This window comes from Prunus mume, linkage group LG6 (genome assembly GCF_029339155.1).
Source record: "Prunus mume cultivar Tortuosa linkage group LG6, ASM2933915v1, whole genome shotgun sequence".
Taxonomy (NCBI): Eukaryota; Viridiplantae; Streptophyta; class Magnoliopsida; order Rosales; family Rosaceae; genus Prunus; species Prunus mume.
Window position 1 is genome coordinate 23,064,939 of NC_142703.1, and position 15,691 is coordinate 23,080,629.

Here is a 15,691-nt window from a genome sequence, read left to right on the forward strand (position 1 = left end):
GGGCTTTTCTTGTTAGATTAACTAATACCTTTTTTTTGTGCTGAAGTAGAGAAATCCCTCAACAAGTGTTTTCCAGATATTAAGGAATAATCACTCATGCAGATTTCCTATAAATATAGGAAGATGTGAACTGGATCAAGGACAGCAAAAAATCCAATCAAAACAAAAACTCTCAGTCACACTGACAAAAATCAAACAAAGATCACACAATCCCAAAAGTTTTCATACCCTGAAGCAATCAAGCCATTCGGTTTGAAAAAGCCATTCAGCTTCTAACAAAGCAGTAGAACTGGACTTACGACTTGATTTAGTTCAAAGAAGCGATTCACAAAGGAAATGAGATTTTCTCTGTTACAAATTTGGTTGAGCAGGTGAATCAAGTGAAGTTCAAGGTTTTTTATAATATGAAAACCTCAACAAATTTACTGAGAGATGCCTTGATGTCTCAGAATCACTAGAATAGCTCTTAGGTGATCCACGATTAAGCGAGCAGTGCTGAAGTGCAATTCCAGGCCATCATTCACCAATCCGGCCAGAGAGATCGCGATTACGCCCACTCGACAAGCCTCTCCGAGGCTAAATCTAATCAAAGCTCTACCAATCTCAACATTGGTATCGATTTCTAACTGATCCTCATTAGTTAAAGGTGTTGACATGCAATTCCAACACAGATATATCCAGTCCAGACCTGAGTCACAGACAACAATCTAAGCAGAAATCGAGGCTCAATGTTCTAATGTTCTTCCGGACTTGACGGTTTTCTTTTGTTTAAATTGTGTAATAGACAGTTCTTTTTGAACTAGTTTGATTCATTTTTTGTTAGAATTACCAGTGTTACTGTGGGAAATTATAAAGTCCTCAACCGTCCGAGCCAAAAAAAGAACTTACTTGGGAGATATTTTTCACCCAAATTCACAATCACTTGATCAAATTCAGTAGTTTATGGCGCAAGTTATTATTTTTCATAAGTCTGTTAGGGTTTTTAACCGCTAGTAGTGGCATGCTCATACACAAAAGAAAGTTGACTTGTTGACCATTAATGGTTTTCGGGTCAATGAGGAACTTTACCTTACCACCACAAGAACTACATCAAAACGGGTAAACACAAAGGTCTTAGATTGTCCCAATCATCCTGGTCTTCAGTCCAAACATCATCTAATACAATCAGGTGTCTTTTCTTCTGTAGCAATTTCAAAACCTGAGACTGAAGTAGTTCAATCTCCGACAACGTGCATTCATCCTCTGTTGCACGCTCAATGGCTTCTTGCATAATCTTCTTGACATTGAAATCTTAAGAAACAAAAATCCATATTCTAGAGTCGAAGTGTAGGACTACCCTCTCATCGTTATATGCCAACTGAGTAAGAGTGGTCTTGCCAATTCCTCCAATACCAATTATTGGAATACAAAGTTGCATATCCATCCTGGGAAGATTCCGAAGATATTAACAGTTTGACTAACTTCTCTTTGTCATCATCTCTTCCATATATCTTTGAGTCGAGGACACAAGAGCCAGTCTCCCTTATGGTAGATCGTCGATCTACTATACTAGGCTCTCTAAAATTAAATTCGAAGAGCCCGTCATGTATGTGGAGTGTCTTTCTAATTCTTTCAGCATGTGGAGTGCCTTTTGTAATTTGAAAACTGATACTAGTGAAAGCTCTATAAGCACTCTTCACGACTGACAGAAGTTCCTCAGCATCATAGCCTTTTATAGTTTCTTGAGTGATAAACGAGTCCAGAAGGTCCTCAGCATCAGAAGCAGCATTCTTGAGATTTGACAACCACAGCCTGACAGATTTGTTCGTTAATTGTTTCTCCTCTGCATCTTGAAGAATAGCTTGAACCCTCATTAAGTCACGTTGTAGGCTGTGGTGGTTGTCCTTGACACCCCAGATATCAGAAAGCTTTTGTGGGGCTGGGGATGCCAATCTGTCAAAGATCACTTGCAAAAGAGGAGATAAAACTATGTTTGCTGCTTCCATTTCTAGCAGCAACAAACAACAGAAAAACAAAACAAGCCTGAGACTGAGATGATGAGAATGGTTGGATTTGGAAATGGATGGATCTGAACAAGTGGAAAACTTCAATTTGGTTGATGAGACCCTTGAAGATGAATTACTGTCGATGGTAGCTTGAATGTATCTTTCATTTTATTATCTTTCCTTTTTTTTTTTTTTTTTGGGAAAATCAGAGCCCCTCCAGTTCCTTAGACAATGTAATAATCCAATATAACACAGTTCTCTTTTTATTGAATGACAAAAGAGGAACATGTAGAGCGTCAGTGAAGAACACCCACCAAGAATAGCGTCAACTTTGATTGGAGCTAGCTGAAGCCAAAATGCACTGCAGCAATAGCATTGTCATTTGGTTTCCCATACCATCACTTATCAGCACCCACTGAAGGCCGTACACCTGCTCGTTTTGCTTGCCTAGTTGGCCTGCCTCATCCTCAGCCTCTTTCAGGTAATTCGCAGAACACCATGCCCTCATCGTCATTGTTTCAAAAACTGCGCGCCTCTTTTAGTTTTCAGTTTTGATTTTTGTTGAAGAAAAGGGAGAAATGAGGGAAGGAATGGTGAAAAGAGAGGGTGGCGGGAAAGATATGGAAGAAATGTACATGGATAACATACAAAATGAAAACTAAGAACTGAAAACAATTTTAAGTAAGTTCAATTTTGTATGAAACATGTAAATTCGCCTTTGTAACAAAAAAGTGAAAACTAAAAATAAAAGTTATCATTCTTGCAAAAATTTTGGCAATTTGAGCCATAATCTTTGATGAATGCCTGAAAAATAGACATACAATGCGTGATGGAGCCTACAAGGATGGGATCCATCAATTGAAGCTATGTTATATATAATTATTTGAGCCATCTCTCAAAAGAATGAGATTGTATACATACTTATACATACTACATATAGGAAATCAAATATAGAATTAAGGATGTAGGGAATCCACCAAAAAACTAGGGAAAGGTCTTGAATTTTTTGGATAATATGATAAAAATGACGACTACACTCAACTCTCTAAAATAATAAACATAAAAACCCTAGAAAATCTAACTATTACAAATTATTCTTAAAAATATAGAATCACAACGAACAACTGCTTAATTACAAATAAAATAAACGAAACATAAAAGATTGCTTGGCTTTTCCAACACCAAACACATGGCTTGAGCGTATCTTGTCAACTACCTGCTTCTTAATAATTTTGCACTTGCATCACTCAAGCTGGGACATTCTTGAACAGGGAGGTACTGGAGTTCAATGAGAAGCTTCAAACCTGGTGGCAATATATCTAAATTAGGACAAGCAGGATTTGTTCCTCAAGCCATTCTGGAAAAGTTGCAAAGATATATTGCAGTGACTGTACAAGTAAACAAATCAAAAAGGTTTTGTATCCAAGTCTGCCAATTTATTAAAGAACAGAGGCCGAGGAGAAGATTTTGTGTCTTTGAGAACCCAAGTTCCTTTTTTTTTTCTTTCCACCGAAAATTTTCTAATCTAAATTTCAGTTCTTCATCTGGGTTTTATCCCTTTAGTTTATTTTAGAAACAAATTATTTCTTGTTCTTAAGACTTCAAACCTGGGCAATGTGTTCATATATGGACAGTAAAATAAAATGACATATAACCTTGCTTTTAAACTAATTGTATATGGCTGCTTTGATGTGTTCTTAACTAATATTGAAAGAGCCATATTACTACTTGTTCTCATCCCGTTTCGTAACTCAGAAAACTATACTTTGTTCACCTCTTCCCATCAAAACAAAAGTGTCCACTAATAACTTTCAGAAAAAGTGTCCTCTACAGAGATTTTATTAACATGATATCAACAGAAAATCAGAGGATTCTCAAAGCAGCTTTGTATGCAAACATATGAAATTCTACAACTGAAGGAATATTAAAATTTTGTGGTCACTCTATCCATCTAAACAAACAATATGAAGGAAAGGAAAAAAAAGGCACACAAACACCAGGAGAAAGGAGTTACCATGATGACAATGAAACAGAAGTTGCTTATTGAGAAGCTGTTTGAACAGAAGAGCTGCCCGATGTGCTTGCTTCACTGGACTGGCTGACCTGAGGTGATCCAACGTACTTATGTGGGACATGTGCTATTTTCAACCAATCCTCACCACTTCCTGGTCTACATCTTTGCTCGAGCTCAGGACATTCTTGAATAGAGAGGTGTTGGAGTTTTGTGAGAAGCTTTTGACCTGGTGGCAGTACTTTTAAATTAGGACAATCAGATATGGTCAAAGATCGAAGTGAAGCAAGATTCCCAAACCATTCTGGCAAAGCTGTTAGATTAGGGCAGCTAATAATTTCCAAGCAGTGCAGCGTCGGGACATTTTGTAACCCATTTGGCAGAGCATCAAACCAAGGACAGCTCAAGATAGTCAAACTCCGAAGAGAGGAGAGGTGTTGCACACCCTCTGGGAAAGAACCAAGATTTTGACAATTCATAATGCTCAAGTGTTCAAGGAATGTGAGATGCTCCAAACTTGATGACAGAGAAATCAGATTACTGCAGCTCTCAATGAACAAAGTCCGAAGGGAACATAAACTTCCAATTCCACCATCTGGCATGGACATAATACTGTGACAACCACTAATCTCTAGTGAGTGCAGAGATTTGAGGTTTTGCAAAGTCTGTGGAAGAGAGGACAGCTGTTCACAACAACGAATGGTTAATGATTTCAGAGAAGCAAGGTTTCCCATCTCTGAAGGAAGTAAATGAAGCTTGGGGCAACACAAGATCTCCAGAGAAGACAGATGAGCTGATGCAAAAAACCCTTCTGGGAGACAGGACAGCTCTGGAATTTTTTCTATAACAAGCACAGAAAGGAGAGTTAAATTTGCTGTGGACATTGATGTTGGATTACAATCCCGCAGCTCCAAATGTTGAAGTGACTGACATAAGGGTATATGTGCTAACTTGGGACAACTTTTGACAGTTAATTTCTTCAATCTAGGGAATGCATTTCCATCATTTGCACTTGACCACTCCTCTAAGTTCGCAAAATCACTGATTGATAGTTCTTCAAGTGATGGAAACCGTATGTCTGCCCCATCACCATAGAACTCTGTACCAATGCATCTCACAGCATCCATTCGATGCAGAGAAACAGTCTTAAGTAGCAGCAAACTTCCAAGGGCAGGAAGATGTTCACAATTTCTACAATAGGCCAAATGAAATGAAACTACATTAGGTAGAGCCCAACGAGGAAATTTGATTCCTGGATACTCATGTATAACTAGAATTTTCAGATTATTGTGTGGCTGCAGGCCTTCAAGAATTTCTTCGGCCACTCTAGCATCAGGTTCATGCTGTTTTGGACCTATGTTTGATCCTGAGATGTCTAATTTATGTTGGGCTTTATGTAGTTTCGTGAATGAATCGTCCAAACCTTCAAATCCCTGGTATAGTCCCCAGTATAATCCCAACAACTCAAGATTTTCCTTCGTCTTCAATCCAGCAGAATGTGCTATGGATGCATTTCTAACTCTCCCCAACTGTATAATATTTAACTTTCCATAAAGATTTAAATGTTGCAGAGCTTCGAGACTCCTATTCAAATTGAACTCAATGGCACTGTAGGAATGCATGATCTCCCAGCTAACAACAAATAATGGCAATGTCTGAAGTTGGTGTAACCTTACAATACCAGTACACATCCCGTCCAAACTTTGGCATCCTGTTATATTGAGATGTCTTAGGTCGGTCATGCCTCCTAAGAAAGGCAAGCTCCTAAGATTATGACAACCAAAAAGGTTTAAAGTCTGCAGAGCACAAAGATTGATTGTGCTTTTAGGTAACAGACGAATAGGTGTGTAAGAGACGTCAAGATACCTCAAGCATATCATAATACCCAACGATTCTGGTAAATTGTAAACAGTGCAGCTGCTCAGATCCAGCGAACGCAAAGTAAACAAAAGTCGAAAACATTTTTCCAATGGATCTTAATGAGCCGGATTCTCCAATCAATAGGAGAGTTCGTAAATGTTTTTCCTCATATAGAGCTTCTGGAATTGTAATTTCTCCATACGTATAAACCACAGAGGAGTGGCGAATTTGTGCTGGTCCATTTGGTGGGGCACCCTGTTCAAGTATCACATATTCCTTTCCTGCAACATATCGTGCAAGATCATGAATGACATCATTCATTTTGTATCCAGTTATACTGACACCCTCACATAACTCTACTTCTTGAAAGAAAGACATCCACAACAAATCAGCAAAGTAGTCTTCACCGATGTCTTCTGGTCGCTTGCTTCCTCCTTGTAGAATTAATCCTTCTGCCATCCATAGATAAATTAACTTCTGCTTCTTGAATTCATAATTTCTCGGAAAGATTGAGCAGAATGCAAAGCACTGTTTAAGATGTGATGGGAGATGAATATAACTCAACATCAGGGCAGGTAAAACTTTATTTTGGCATGCATCTAGTTTCCAGAGATCACTATTTTGCAGAAACAACCACTGCTGCTCCTCTCTTTTAAAGCGCATTAAACTTCCCAAACTTTTTACTGCTAATGGCACACCTCCACATTTTTTAACTATTTGCTTTCCAATTGACAAAAGCCGGGGATACTTCTCTTCTTCAGTTCGCCCAAAAGCCCGTTGCTTGAACAAGGCCCAGCAATCATCCTCTGCTAAACCCTTCAAATAAAATGGGGAATTTGGGGAGTCTGTCATGAATGCGGTTTTTGTATTGCGGGTGGTGACAATGATTTTGCATCCATCAACACCCCCTCTGAACAAAGGTCGTAGTTTGTCCCAATCATCATGGTTTTCAGTCCAAATATCATCTAACACAATGAGATATCTTTTATTGTGCAACAAATTCCAAATCTGAGACTGAAGTAGGTCAATCTCGGACAACTTGCATTCATCCTTAGTTGCAGACTCAATAATTGCTTTCATGATCTTCTTAACATTGAAATCATCAGAGAAAAAAATCCACATCCTAACATCAAAGTGGTGGATTACCCTGTCATCATTATATCCCAATTGAGCAAGAGTGGTCTTACCAATTCCTCCAATACCAAATATTGAAATACATGTTGCATATCCTTCCTGGCAAGCTTCAGAAGATATTAACAGTTTGACCAACTTCTCTTTGTCATCTTCTCTTCCACATATCTCTGACTCAATGACAAAAGAACTTGTCTCTCTTATGGTAGTTCGACCATCTGCCATACTAGGTGCTTTAAAATTAAACTCACTGAGCCCCCCCGGAGCACTGCACCAGTTTGGGTAGCATGCATAAGGTCTCCAAGTTGAAAATTCATCAGACCTGGGCTCATGTCTTCAAAATAGCTCCCACCTCTCGTTCTTTTAGCAGTCAAGTAGTGCAGATCGTCCTCAGCATCATAAGCTGCATTCTTGAGCTTTGACAACCAAAGTCTGACAGCTCTGCTGGTGAATTGTTGATCTTCTGCATCTTCAAGAGTAGCTTGAGCCCGCTCCACGGCATGTTGTAGGCCGCGGAAGTTGTCATCAAAACCCAAGAAATCAGCAGCCTTTTGTAGGACTGGGGATGCCAGTCTGTCAAAGATCACTTGCAAAGCAGGGGATGGCACTATGTTTGCTGCTTCCATTTCTTGCAGCAACAAAATTCCAATTCAGCTAAAACAAGGCTGACAACAGTGAGATGAGAATTGTTGGAGTTGGTCTGAAAATACAAGTGGAAGTTCAATTTGGTTGATCAACCCATGAAGCCTAGACTTTAGAGAAGCCAGGAAAGTTGACTTCATGTCAACACTTTTCAGCCATGGGTTTGTAAAACTAGTACTTTACATGCTATAATTACACAAATACCCTTGTGTTTAGCGTTTTTATCAAAATGAACCCCACTTCATGATAAACCACAATGCCAATGCCAGAGCTTTGAACTTGATTTCATCTTCTCTTCGTTAGTTAATGGTCCATTAGATGCTAACCTCAACAAAATTAAGCACATTAAAAATAATAATAATAATAATAATAATCATCAGGAATATATCCCAACCCGACATCCAAAATTGATAAGCTCTTCGAGCAAAAAAAATATATTATTGATTTCTGAGAGATTAGAAAAAATTAAAAATTACCCCCATCGTCCTCTTCCTCAGAGAAGAAGCATATCGATTGTACCACCGAGACGCATTCACATAAACCGATGATGGAGGCTTTGAAAGAGCCGAATGTACGGTGAGAGATCATCCTTTTAAAGCCATTGCGAGTAACAAAGTACTGATCCAGTTCCTTGAGGCCACTGGCCGAGGTTTTTCTGCAACCCATATGAAGAAAAGTAAAAATAAAATTAAATAAAGGTTTTTCATCCATGGACGAGTAACTAATTGAAGCTGTAAAAACAGAAACTTGACTTTAAACACACATTTTGGCACACATGCATTGAAGGAGCTTCCTACCCAGTTAACTTTTAATGGCTAACCTTATGACACATGGGGAACATAGTGATAATGGTGATGTGATGAACATGTAAAATTAGCCCATCAAAGAAAAATGAGACAGATTTATATTGAGACTTCTGCACAAGACCCCATCAAAGAACCAACCTTGAAACTCAGGATACAACATACAATTAGAAATGGGGGAACAAAAGGAAAAAGAAACAAAAACTTTCTTATATTCCATGCATTGACAGAAAATATAAAAATAGAATAAAAATAGAATTAAAAATATGCAAGACTCTGGTATGATGAAAAGAATTAGCACCCCCTGCTACTTTTCCTGAAACAAATTTTAGCAGACCAGTTTTTGACACCTTCAAGGAACTGTGAGTTCACTGGAGTGAAAAATCAAGCTTTACACTATTTTTCTCCCTATACTACACTACACTTCATCTTCAGTCGTGTAACAAGAGTTGATCCGTCAACATCTTGTGATTTAATTGCAAAACCGTTCTCTGTTTCCAAGCCACTATGTGAAACTCCTTCCTCTTCTGTACTCTCAGGCCGTTGGAGCTCACTGTTTTCGGGATTTGCTTCATCCGCGTCCCCCTCAATTGTCAAGATATAAGAACCATCTTCCTTGGTTGCCCCCCATGATTAGCCTTCTAATGACATGGATGGAACGGGTACCGCGTCATCAATAAATCAGCAACTCTCACCTTGTCAAGCAAACCCATTAGTTATATATATCATCCTTTCCTACTGCATGCAAACCCAGAATATATACATTGAGCCAATTGTAAAAATAACATAGTAATTCAAGTAGCTTAACTTGAAGTTGCAAGAAGTTTACATCTTGAAACTGTCCTCCACCATGACTATACACGAGATTACAATGAGAACTAGGGGGAAAGGAATGCATGTTAGCAGAACCAAATGGACAGTTCATATGAGTTCAGAAATCGAATTCTAGATAGAAAAATCACTCAAAGAGAGTGTTGTGAATAATTTATGAATGATGTCTTGATAAAATCGGGCCTCAGCTTAACTTAACATAGCTTTCTCATAATGTTTAGGATCTCTTTGGTCTCAAACATTAAATAGATGATCATATCCATTTAAAATGCTTGTCATTCTTGAAAGATCGGTTTATCAACAAACATCTCAAAATGAAAAGCTAATATAATTTTCAACCAGGGAAAGGAATAGGTAACTTACAAGTACCTGCATAGGCTTCAGACTATTAAATTCTCTATCATCAGTTTTGCTCACTCCTTTTTGAGCTTGCAGCTCCATAGAATCACGAAAGAGCTGACGGAGAAAGTTCACATCATCAGACATAACTCCAAGCCCTTTCAAAAGCTTAGAGCCCAGCTGCAAACTTGTCTGCATGAATTAAAATATTTAGTCAGGTACAAGTTGCATCATAAAAAGACTTGTCAAATTCAATAATTCAAACAAACACAATCAATTAATCTGATACCTCTGCACTTTCCAGAACAGCATCTGTTGCACCTGCTTTCTTCAGATCTAAAAGGTGCTTGAGATCCAGAGCTCTGGCATAAATTGGGACCTGCAAATTTAGAATTTTCGCCACAAAATTGACATTCAAACCAAGGAGGAAGATTTTGGTCTTGATTTGGTTCGGGTTTGTCACTGATTTTTTCTGTGTTTTTTTTAGAGAGGGTTTGGCATTGATTTAGTTGTATCTGTTAAGAGGTTTTGGTCTTGATTTGGTTAATATGTTTTTCTTGTATTGTTTTGGTGGATATCTTGTTTTAGCCCAATATTAGACGACACTGATTGTACGTATTGAAGAACATGATTGATATTTGCAAGAATGTTTCTGTCAGATGACAAGTATTGACTAGGAAACCCCCAAGCACCTTCATCAGTGACAAGGAAAAATCAAGCACCGTCATCTTTTTGAAAAAATTTGTCTGATTCTTCCCCATTTTTTCAGTAGCATTTAGTTCATTCCTACTCTTGTCCTTTTTTCTTTTTTTTTCTTCAGAGCTGATTTTCTCACTCCTGTTTTGTCTATTTACACTCTATTTGTTCAATTGTATGTTCTCACTCCTCTTTTGTCCACTAACACTCCCTTTTTTGTTATAATAAAAAGTATTAAAAAAACAAAAAGGAGTGTAAGTGGAACCCAAAATCTGTCCTTGTTCTTGGCTAGAGCCTTAAGGACCCCATGTTTGGCTAGGAAAGCAAAGAAAAATCACTACTTGGGGACCTAAAGCCACAAAAAAAGGAAGTTGATGTGCTGGTTTCTCCTGTCTCAGTACCATCAAGCTAGGAGAAGAAGCAGAGCAAAATAAAACAATTTTGCTGGACATTTTATTAACAGAAAATTTAAAAAATACTGTTACATTTGTAATTCCACTAAGCTTTTCAATAGATTAAAACCCTGATAGTAGTTAATCTTGACGATGAGGGCAAGGTGTACTAGGAATTACCTGAAAGAGGCTGAGGCAGGCCAACTGGGCAAGCAAATGGCAATGCTCTTTGGTTGCGGTGAATTATGGCTTGAGCTAGCAGCAACTAAAGTCAATGCTATTCTTCCTTGTTCAAGTTTGTCTTTGTGATTCATTAAAAAGAAACTGATGTATTGGTTGATACTTTAAATTTGCCCGTTAACCTCTTGTTTAGAAAATTCAGCATTTGAACTATTTTTAAAAGTCAATTTCCGCCCTGCTGTTAGATTTCATCACATTCCATCAAAGGCTAAAGCCAAACAAGCAACAAACTAACCACAGATAAATCTGGACCTAAACGAACCCACCTTAGATTTTCAAGCAACAAAGATCCAACGAATTGTTCCAAAACATATAAAACTCACATTCCGAAGCAGAAACTATTCAAAATTTGCATTTGATGAGGGCATGTCACATCTTTTGGTGACTCTGCTGTTGCATTGCAAATTTGCATTGGCAACTATCAAGCAAAAATATACAACAATGCAATATGACTAAACATTATTTAATACAAAAATAAACAGAATCAAAATTCAAAAAGACAAGTAACATAGAAATTTTATTAATGTTGATATCCATACAATACAAACTCAGAGGATTTTCAAAACAGCCCTGTACATAGAAATACAGAAATCCACTATAAAGATAAAAATAATAAAGCACACCACAACAGTGACAACACCAGGAGGAATGATCTACCATAATGATATATAATAGCTTGTTAGTGACAAGGAAATAGAAGTGTCTTACTGAGAAGATGCTTGGACAGAAGAGCTGCCAGATGTGCTTGCATCGCCAGACTGCCTGACCTGAGGCGATCCAATGTACTTATGCAGGACATGGGCTATTTTCGACCAATCCTCAGCCGCTACCGCGTCTACATCTTTCCTCAAGCTCAGGACATTCTTGAATAGAGAGGTGCTGGAGTTTAGTGAGAAGCTTGAAACCCGGTGGCAACAGTTTTAAATTAGGACAATCATATATGGTCAAGGATCTAAGAGAATCAAGATCCTCAAACCATTCTGGCAAAGCTGTTAGATTGGGGCAGCTACTAATTTCCAAGCAGTGCAGGGTCTTTACATTTTCCAACCCTTCTGGCAGAGAATCAAACCAAGGACAGCTCAGAACGATCAAACTTCGAAGGGAGGAGAGGTGTTGCACACCGGCTGGAAAGGAACCAAGCTTTGGACAGTACATGATGGTAAAGTGCTCAAGCAATGTGAGCTGCTCCAAACTCGATGACAGAGAAGTTAGTTTACTGCAGTTTTCAATGGACAAAGTTCGAAGCGAAGCCAAACCTGCAATTCCACAATTTGGCAGGGATGTTAGACTGTGACAGTCACTAATCTCCATTGACTCCAGAGCTTTAAGGTTCTGCAAACTTTGTGGCAGAGAGAACAACTCTCCACACCAACGAATGGTCAATGATTTCAGAGAACTAAGGTTTTGCATATGCAAAGGCATTGAATGAAGCTTGGGGCAAGACAAAATCTTCAAGGAAGACAGTCTAGCTGACGCAAAAAGCCCTTCTGGGAGAGACACTAGTTCTGGAATTTTGTCAAGAATAAGCACAGATAGCAAACTTAAATCTGCCATGGGCATCATCCTAGGATTACAATCTCGCAGCTCCAAATGTTGAAGGGACTGAGGTAGCCATATACGTGCTAACTTGGGGCAACTCTTTACAGTTAATTTCTTCAATCTAGGGAATGCATTTCCATAATTTGCACTTGAACACTCTTCCAACTTTGCAAAATCACTAATTGATAGTTCTTCGAGTGATGGAAACCATATGTCAGTGCTGTCACCATAGAACTCTCTACCAATTCTCACAACGCCATGCATTCCATGCAAAGAAAGCATCTTAAGTAGCGGAAGATTCCCAAGGGCTGGAAGATGTTTACAACTTCTACAGTTGGTGAAATCAGCGGCAATAAGATTTGGGAGAGCCCAATCAGGAAATTTGGTTCCTGGATATCCATTTATAACTAGCTTTTTCAGATTTTTGTGTGGTTGCAGGCTTTCAATAAGCTGTTCAAGTTGCGGCGCTATATGTGATCTCGAGACACCTACTTCAGGTGGGGCATTAGGTGGTTTGGCGAATGAATCTTTAAATCCCAGAATAGAACCCCAGTATAATCCCAATGACTCAAGATTTTTCTTCATATGCAGTTTTGCTAAAGAAGCATCTTTAAGATTCTCCAAGCCAGTAATATTCAACTCACCATAAAGATTTAAACATTTCAGCTTAATACTCATCACCTTCTTCGACACAACAAAAAGTGGCAACGTCTGAAGTTGAACTAACAATCCAATTGTAAAAGGCATACCAGTCAAACGCACACATCCACTTAAGTTAAGATGTCTTAGGTTTAATCCCAAAGAAGGCAAAATCTCAAGATTATTGCAACCAACTAGGTTTAAGGTCTCCAAAGAAAAGAGATACTTCATGTTTTCAGGTAACTGGGAGATAAGCGTGTAAGACAAGTCAAGATACCTCAAACACATGAAGCCACCCAAGGATTTAGGCACATCAACAGGATCACAGTTGTTGAGATCTAGCACACGCAAGTATTCAAAACTTGAATAAATTTTATCTATGTTTAAGAAGCCGGAACCACCGATCAATAAGAGAGTTCTCAAATGTTTTGCCTCATATAGAGTTTCTGGAATTGTAATTGCACCATATGTATAAACAACAGATGCGTGGCGAATCTCTGCTGGTGACCAATTTTGTGGCCGACCCTGTTCAAGTACCACATATTCTTTTCCTGCAACATATTGTGCAAGATCATGAATGATATCGTTCATCTTGTATCCAATTATTTCTCCACCTTCATGTAGCCGTACTTCTTGTAAGAAAGATATCCACAACAATTCGGAAAAGTATTCCTCACCAATGTCTTCAGGTCGCTTGCTTCCCTCTTTTGGAATGAAGCCTTCTGCCATCCATAGATGAATTAACTTGTGCTTATTGAACTCATATTTTTTGGGAAATAGTGAACAGAATGCAAAGCATTGTCTAAGATGTGGTGGTAGACTTAACATCAGGGCAGGGAAAACTTTATGTTGGCTTTCATCTAATTCCCAGAGTTCACAATCTCGCATAAATAACCACTGTTTTTCTTCTCTTTTCAAGCGCATTGAGCTTCCCAAACTTTTTGCAGCTAACGGCACACCTCCTACTTTTTTGATAATCTCCTTTCCAATCCGTGTAAGATTTGGATACTTCTCTTCTTCTCCACGTCCAAATGCCCGGTGCTTGAACAAAGACCAGCAATCATCATCCTTCAAACCATTTAAATAAAATGGTGAATTCGGGAAGTCCATCATGAATGGAATTTTTTGACTGCGGGTAGTGACAATGATTTTGCAGCCATCAAGACCCCCTGTAAGCAAAGGTATTAGATTGTCCCAATCATCCTGGTCTTCAGTCCAAACATCATCTAACACAATCAGGTATCTTTTCTTCTGTAGCAATTTCGAAAGCCGAGACTGAAGTATTTCAATCTCCGACAACTTGCATTCATCCTCTGTTGCACACTCAATGGCTGTCTTCATAATCTTCTTGACATCGAAATCCTCAGAAACAAAAATCCATATTCTAGAGTCGAAGTGTCTAACTACCCTCTCATCGTTATATAGCAACTGAGTAAGAGTGGTCTTGCCAATTCCTCCAATACCAATTACTGGAATACAAGTTGCATATCCATCCTGGGAAGTTTCCTTAGATAGTAACAGTTTGACTAACTTCTCTTTCTCATCATCTCTTCCATATATCTTTGAGTCGACCACGCAAGAGCCAGTCTCCCTCTTGTTAGTGAAGAATTTGAGTCGCCGACGCAAGAGCCAGTCTTCCTCTGTGCAAGGCACTCTAAAATTAAATGTCGATAGTCCCTCATTTATCGTCTTTTCTAATCTGTGGAGTGCCTTTTTAATTTTTTCAGCAACAGAGGCTGTTGTAATTGGAAAACTGAAAAATGTAGCTGGGTTTTTAAAGCGGAAGACGGCTTCGGAAGCGATAAACAAGTCCAGAATGTCCTCAGCATCAGAAGCAGCATTCTTGAGGTTTGACAACCAAAGCCTAACAGATTTGTTGGTTAATTGTTGCTCCTCTGCATCTTGAAGAATAACTTGAGTCCTCATCAAGGCATCTCGTAGGCTGTCGAGGTTGTCCTCGACACCCCAGATTTCAGCAACCTTTTGTAGGGCTGGGTATGCCAATCTGTCAAAGATCACTTGCAAAGCAGGGGATAAAAATATGCCTGCTGCTTCCATTTCTAGCAGCAACAACAGCAAAACAAAACAAGGCTGAGATGATGAGAATAGTTGGATCTGGATCTGGAAATGGAATGGATCCGAAAAGAAGTACAATTTGGCTGATGACAATAGTTGGCTTTAGGGGGACTTTCAAAAGCCAGCAAATGGATAACGGAAATGAGGTTGAGATTTTGATAAAAGTCATCATTTCTAAATTGACATGAATAATTCCATGTTTGGATATATAAAAAAACATAAAAACTTAGAAATTCAGTGTGAGGAAAAATATGTAATTTTGAGGTCATAAATTTATTTATAAATTCTATTTAAAATCGTCATTTCTCAAATTCCAAGAAAGAAATTGAATTTTAAAAAATATAATTTTATAAATAAAGTTAAATTCAGTATTTCAAATTCAACACTCAACCCAAACAAGAAAGTTTATAAATTTTAAAGCATTAATTTAATCATTTTAAATTTAAGCGTCATTTATAAATTCACTTGTACTTTTAAATGTTCTCATCCAAACGCACCATTGGACAT

At 38.3% G+C, this 15,691-nt stretch overlaps 2 protein-coding genes across 2 annotated transcripts; both read right to left on the minus strand.

The window, feature by feature from the left end:
* Positions 1-2,970: 2,970 nt before the first annotated feature.
* LOC148916487 (putative disease resistance protein RGA1) lies at positions 2,971-8,433 on the minus strand. Its single transcript, XM_089054845.1, is given in 4 exon segments — positions 2,971-3,289; positions 4,000-5,936; positions 5,938-7,247; positions 7,250-8,433. Coding segments are annotated over 3 exon segments (3,585 nt in total). The 5' UTR covers positions 7,614-8,433; the 3' UTR covers positions 2,971-3,289; positions 4,000-4,025.
* Positions 8,434-11,420: 2,987 nt separating this feature from the next.
* On the minus strand, positions 11,421-15,347 carry LOC148916488 (disease resistance protein RGA2-like). Its single transcript, XM_089054846.1, is given in 2 exon segments — positions 11,421-11,751; positions 11,753-15,347. Coding segments are annotated over 2 exon segments (3,531 nt in total). The 5' UTR covers positions 15,167-15,347; the 3' UTR covers positions 11,421-11,634.
* Between the last annotated feature and the right edge of the window lie 344 nt (positions 15,348-15,691).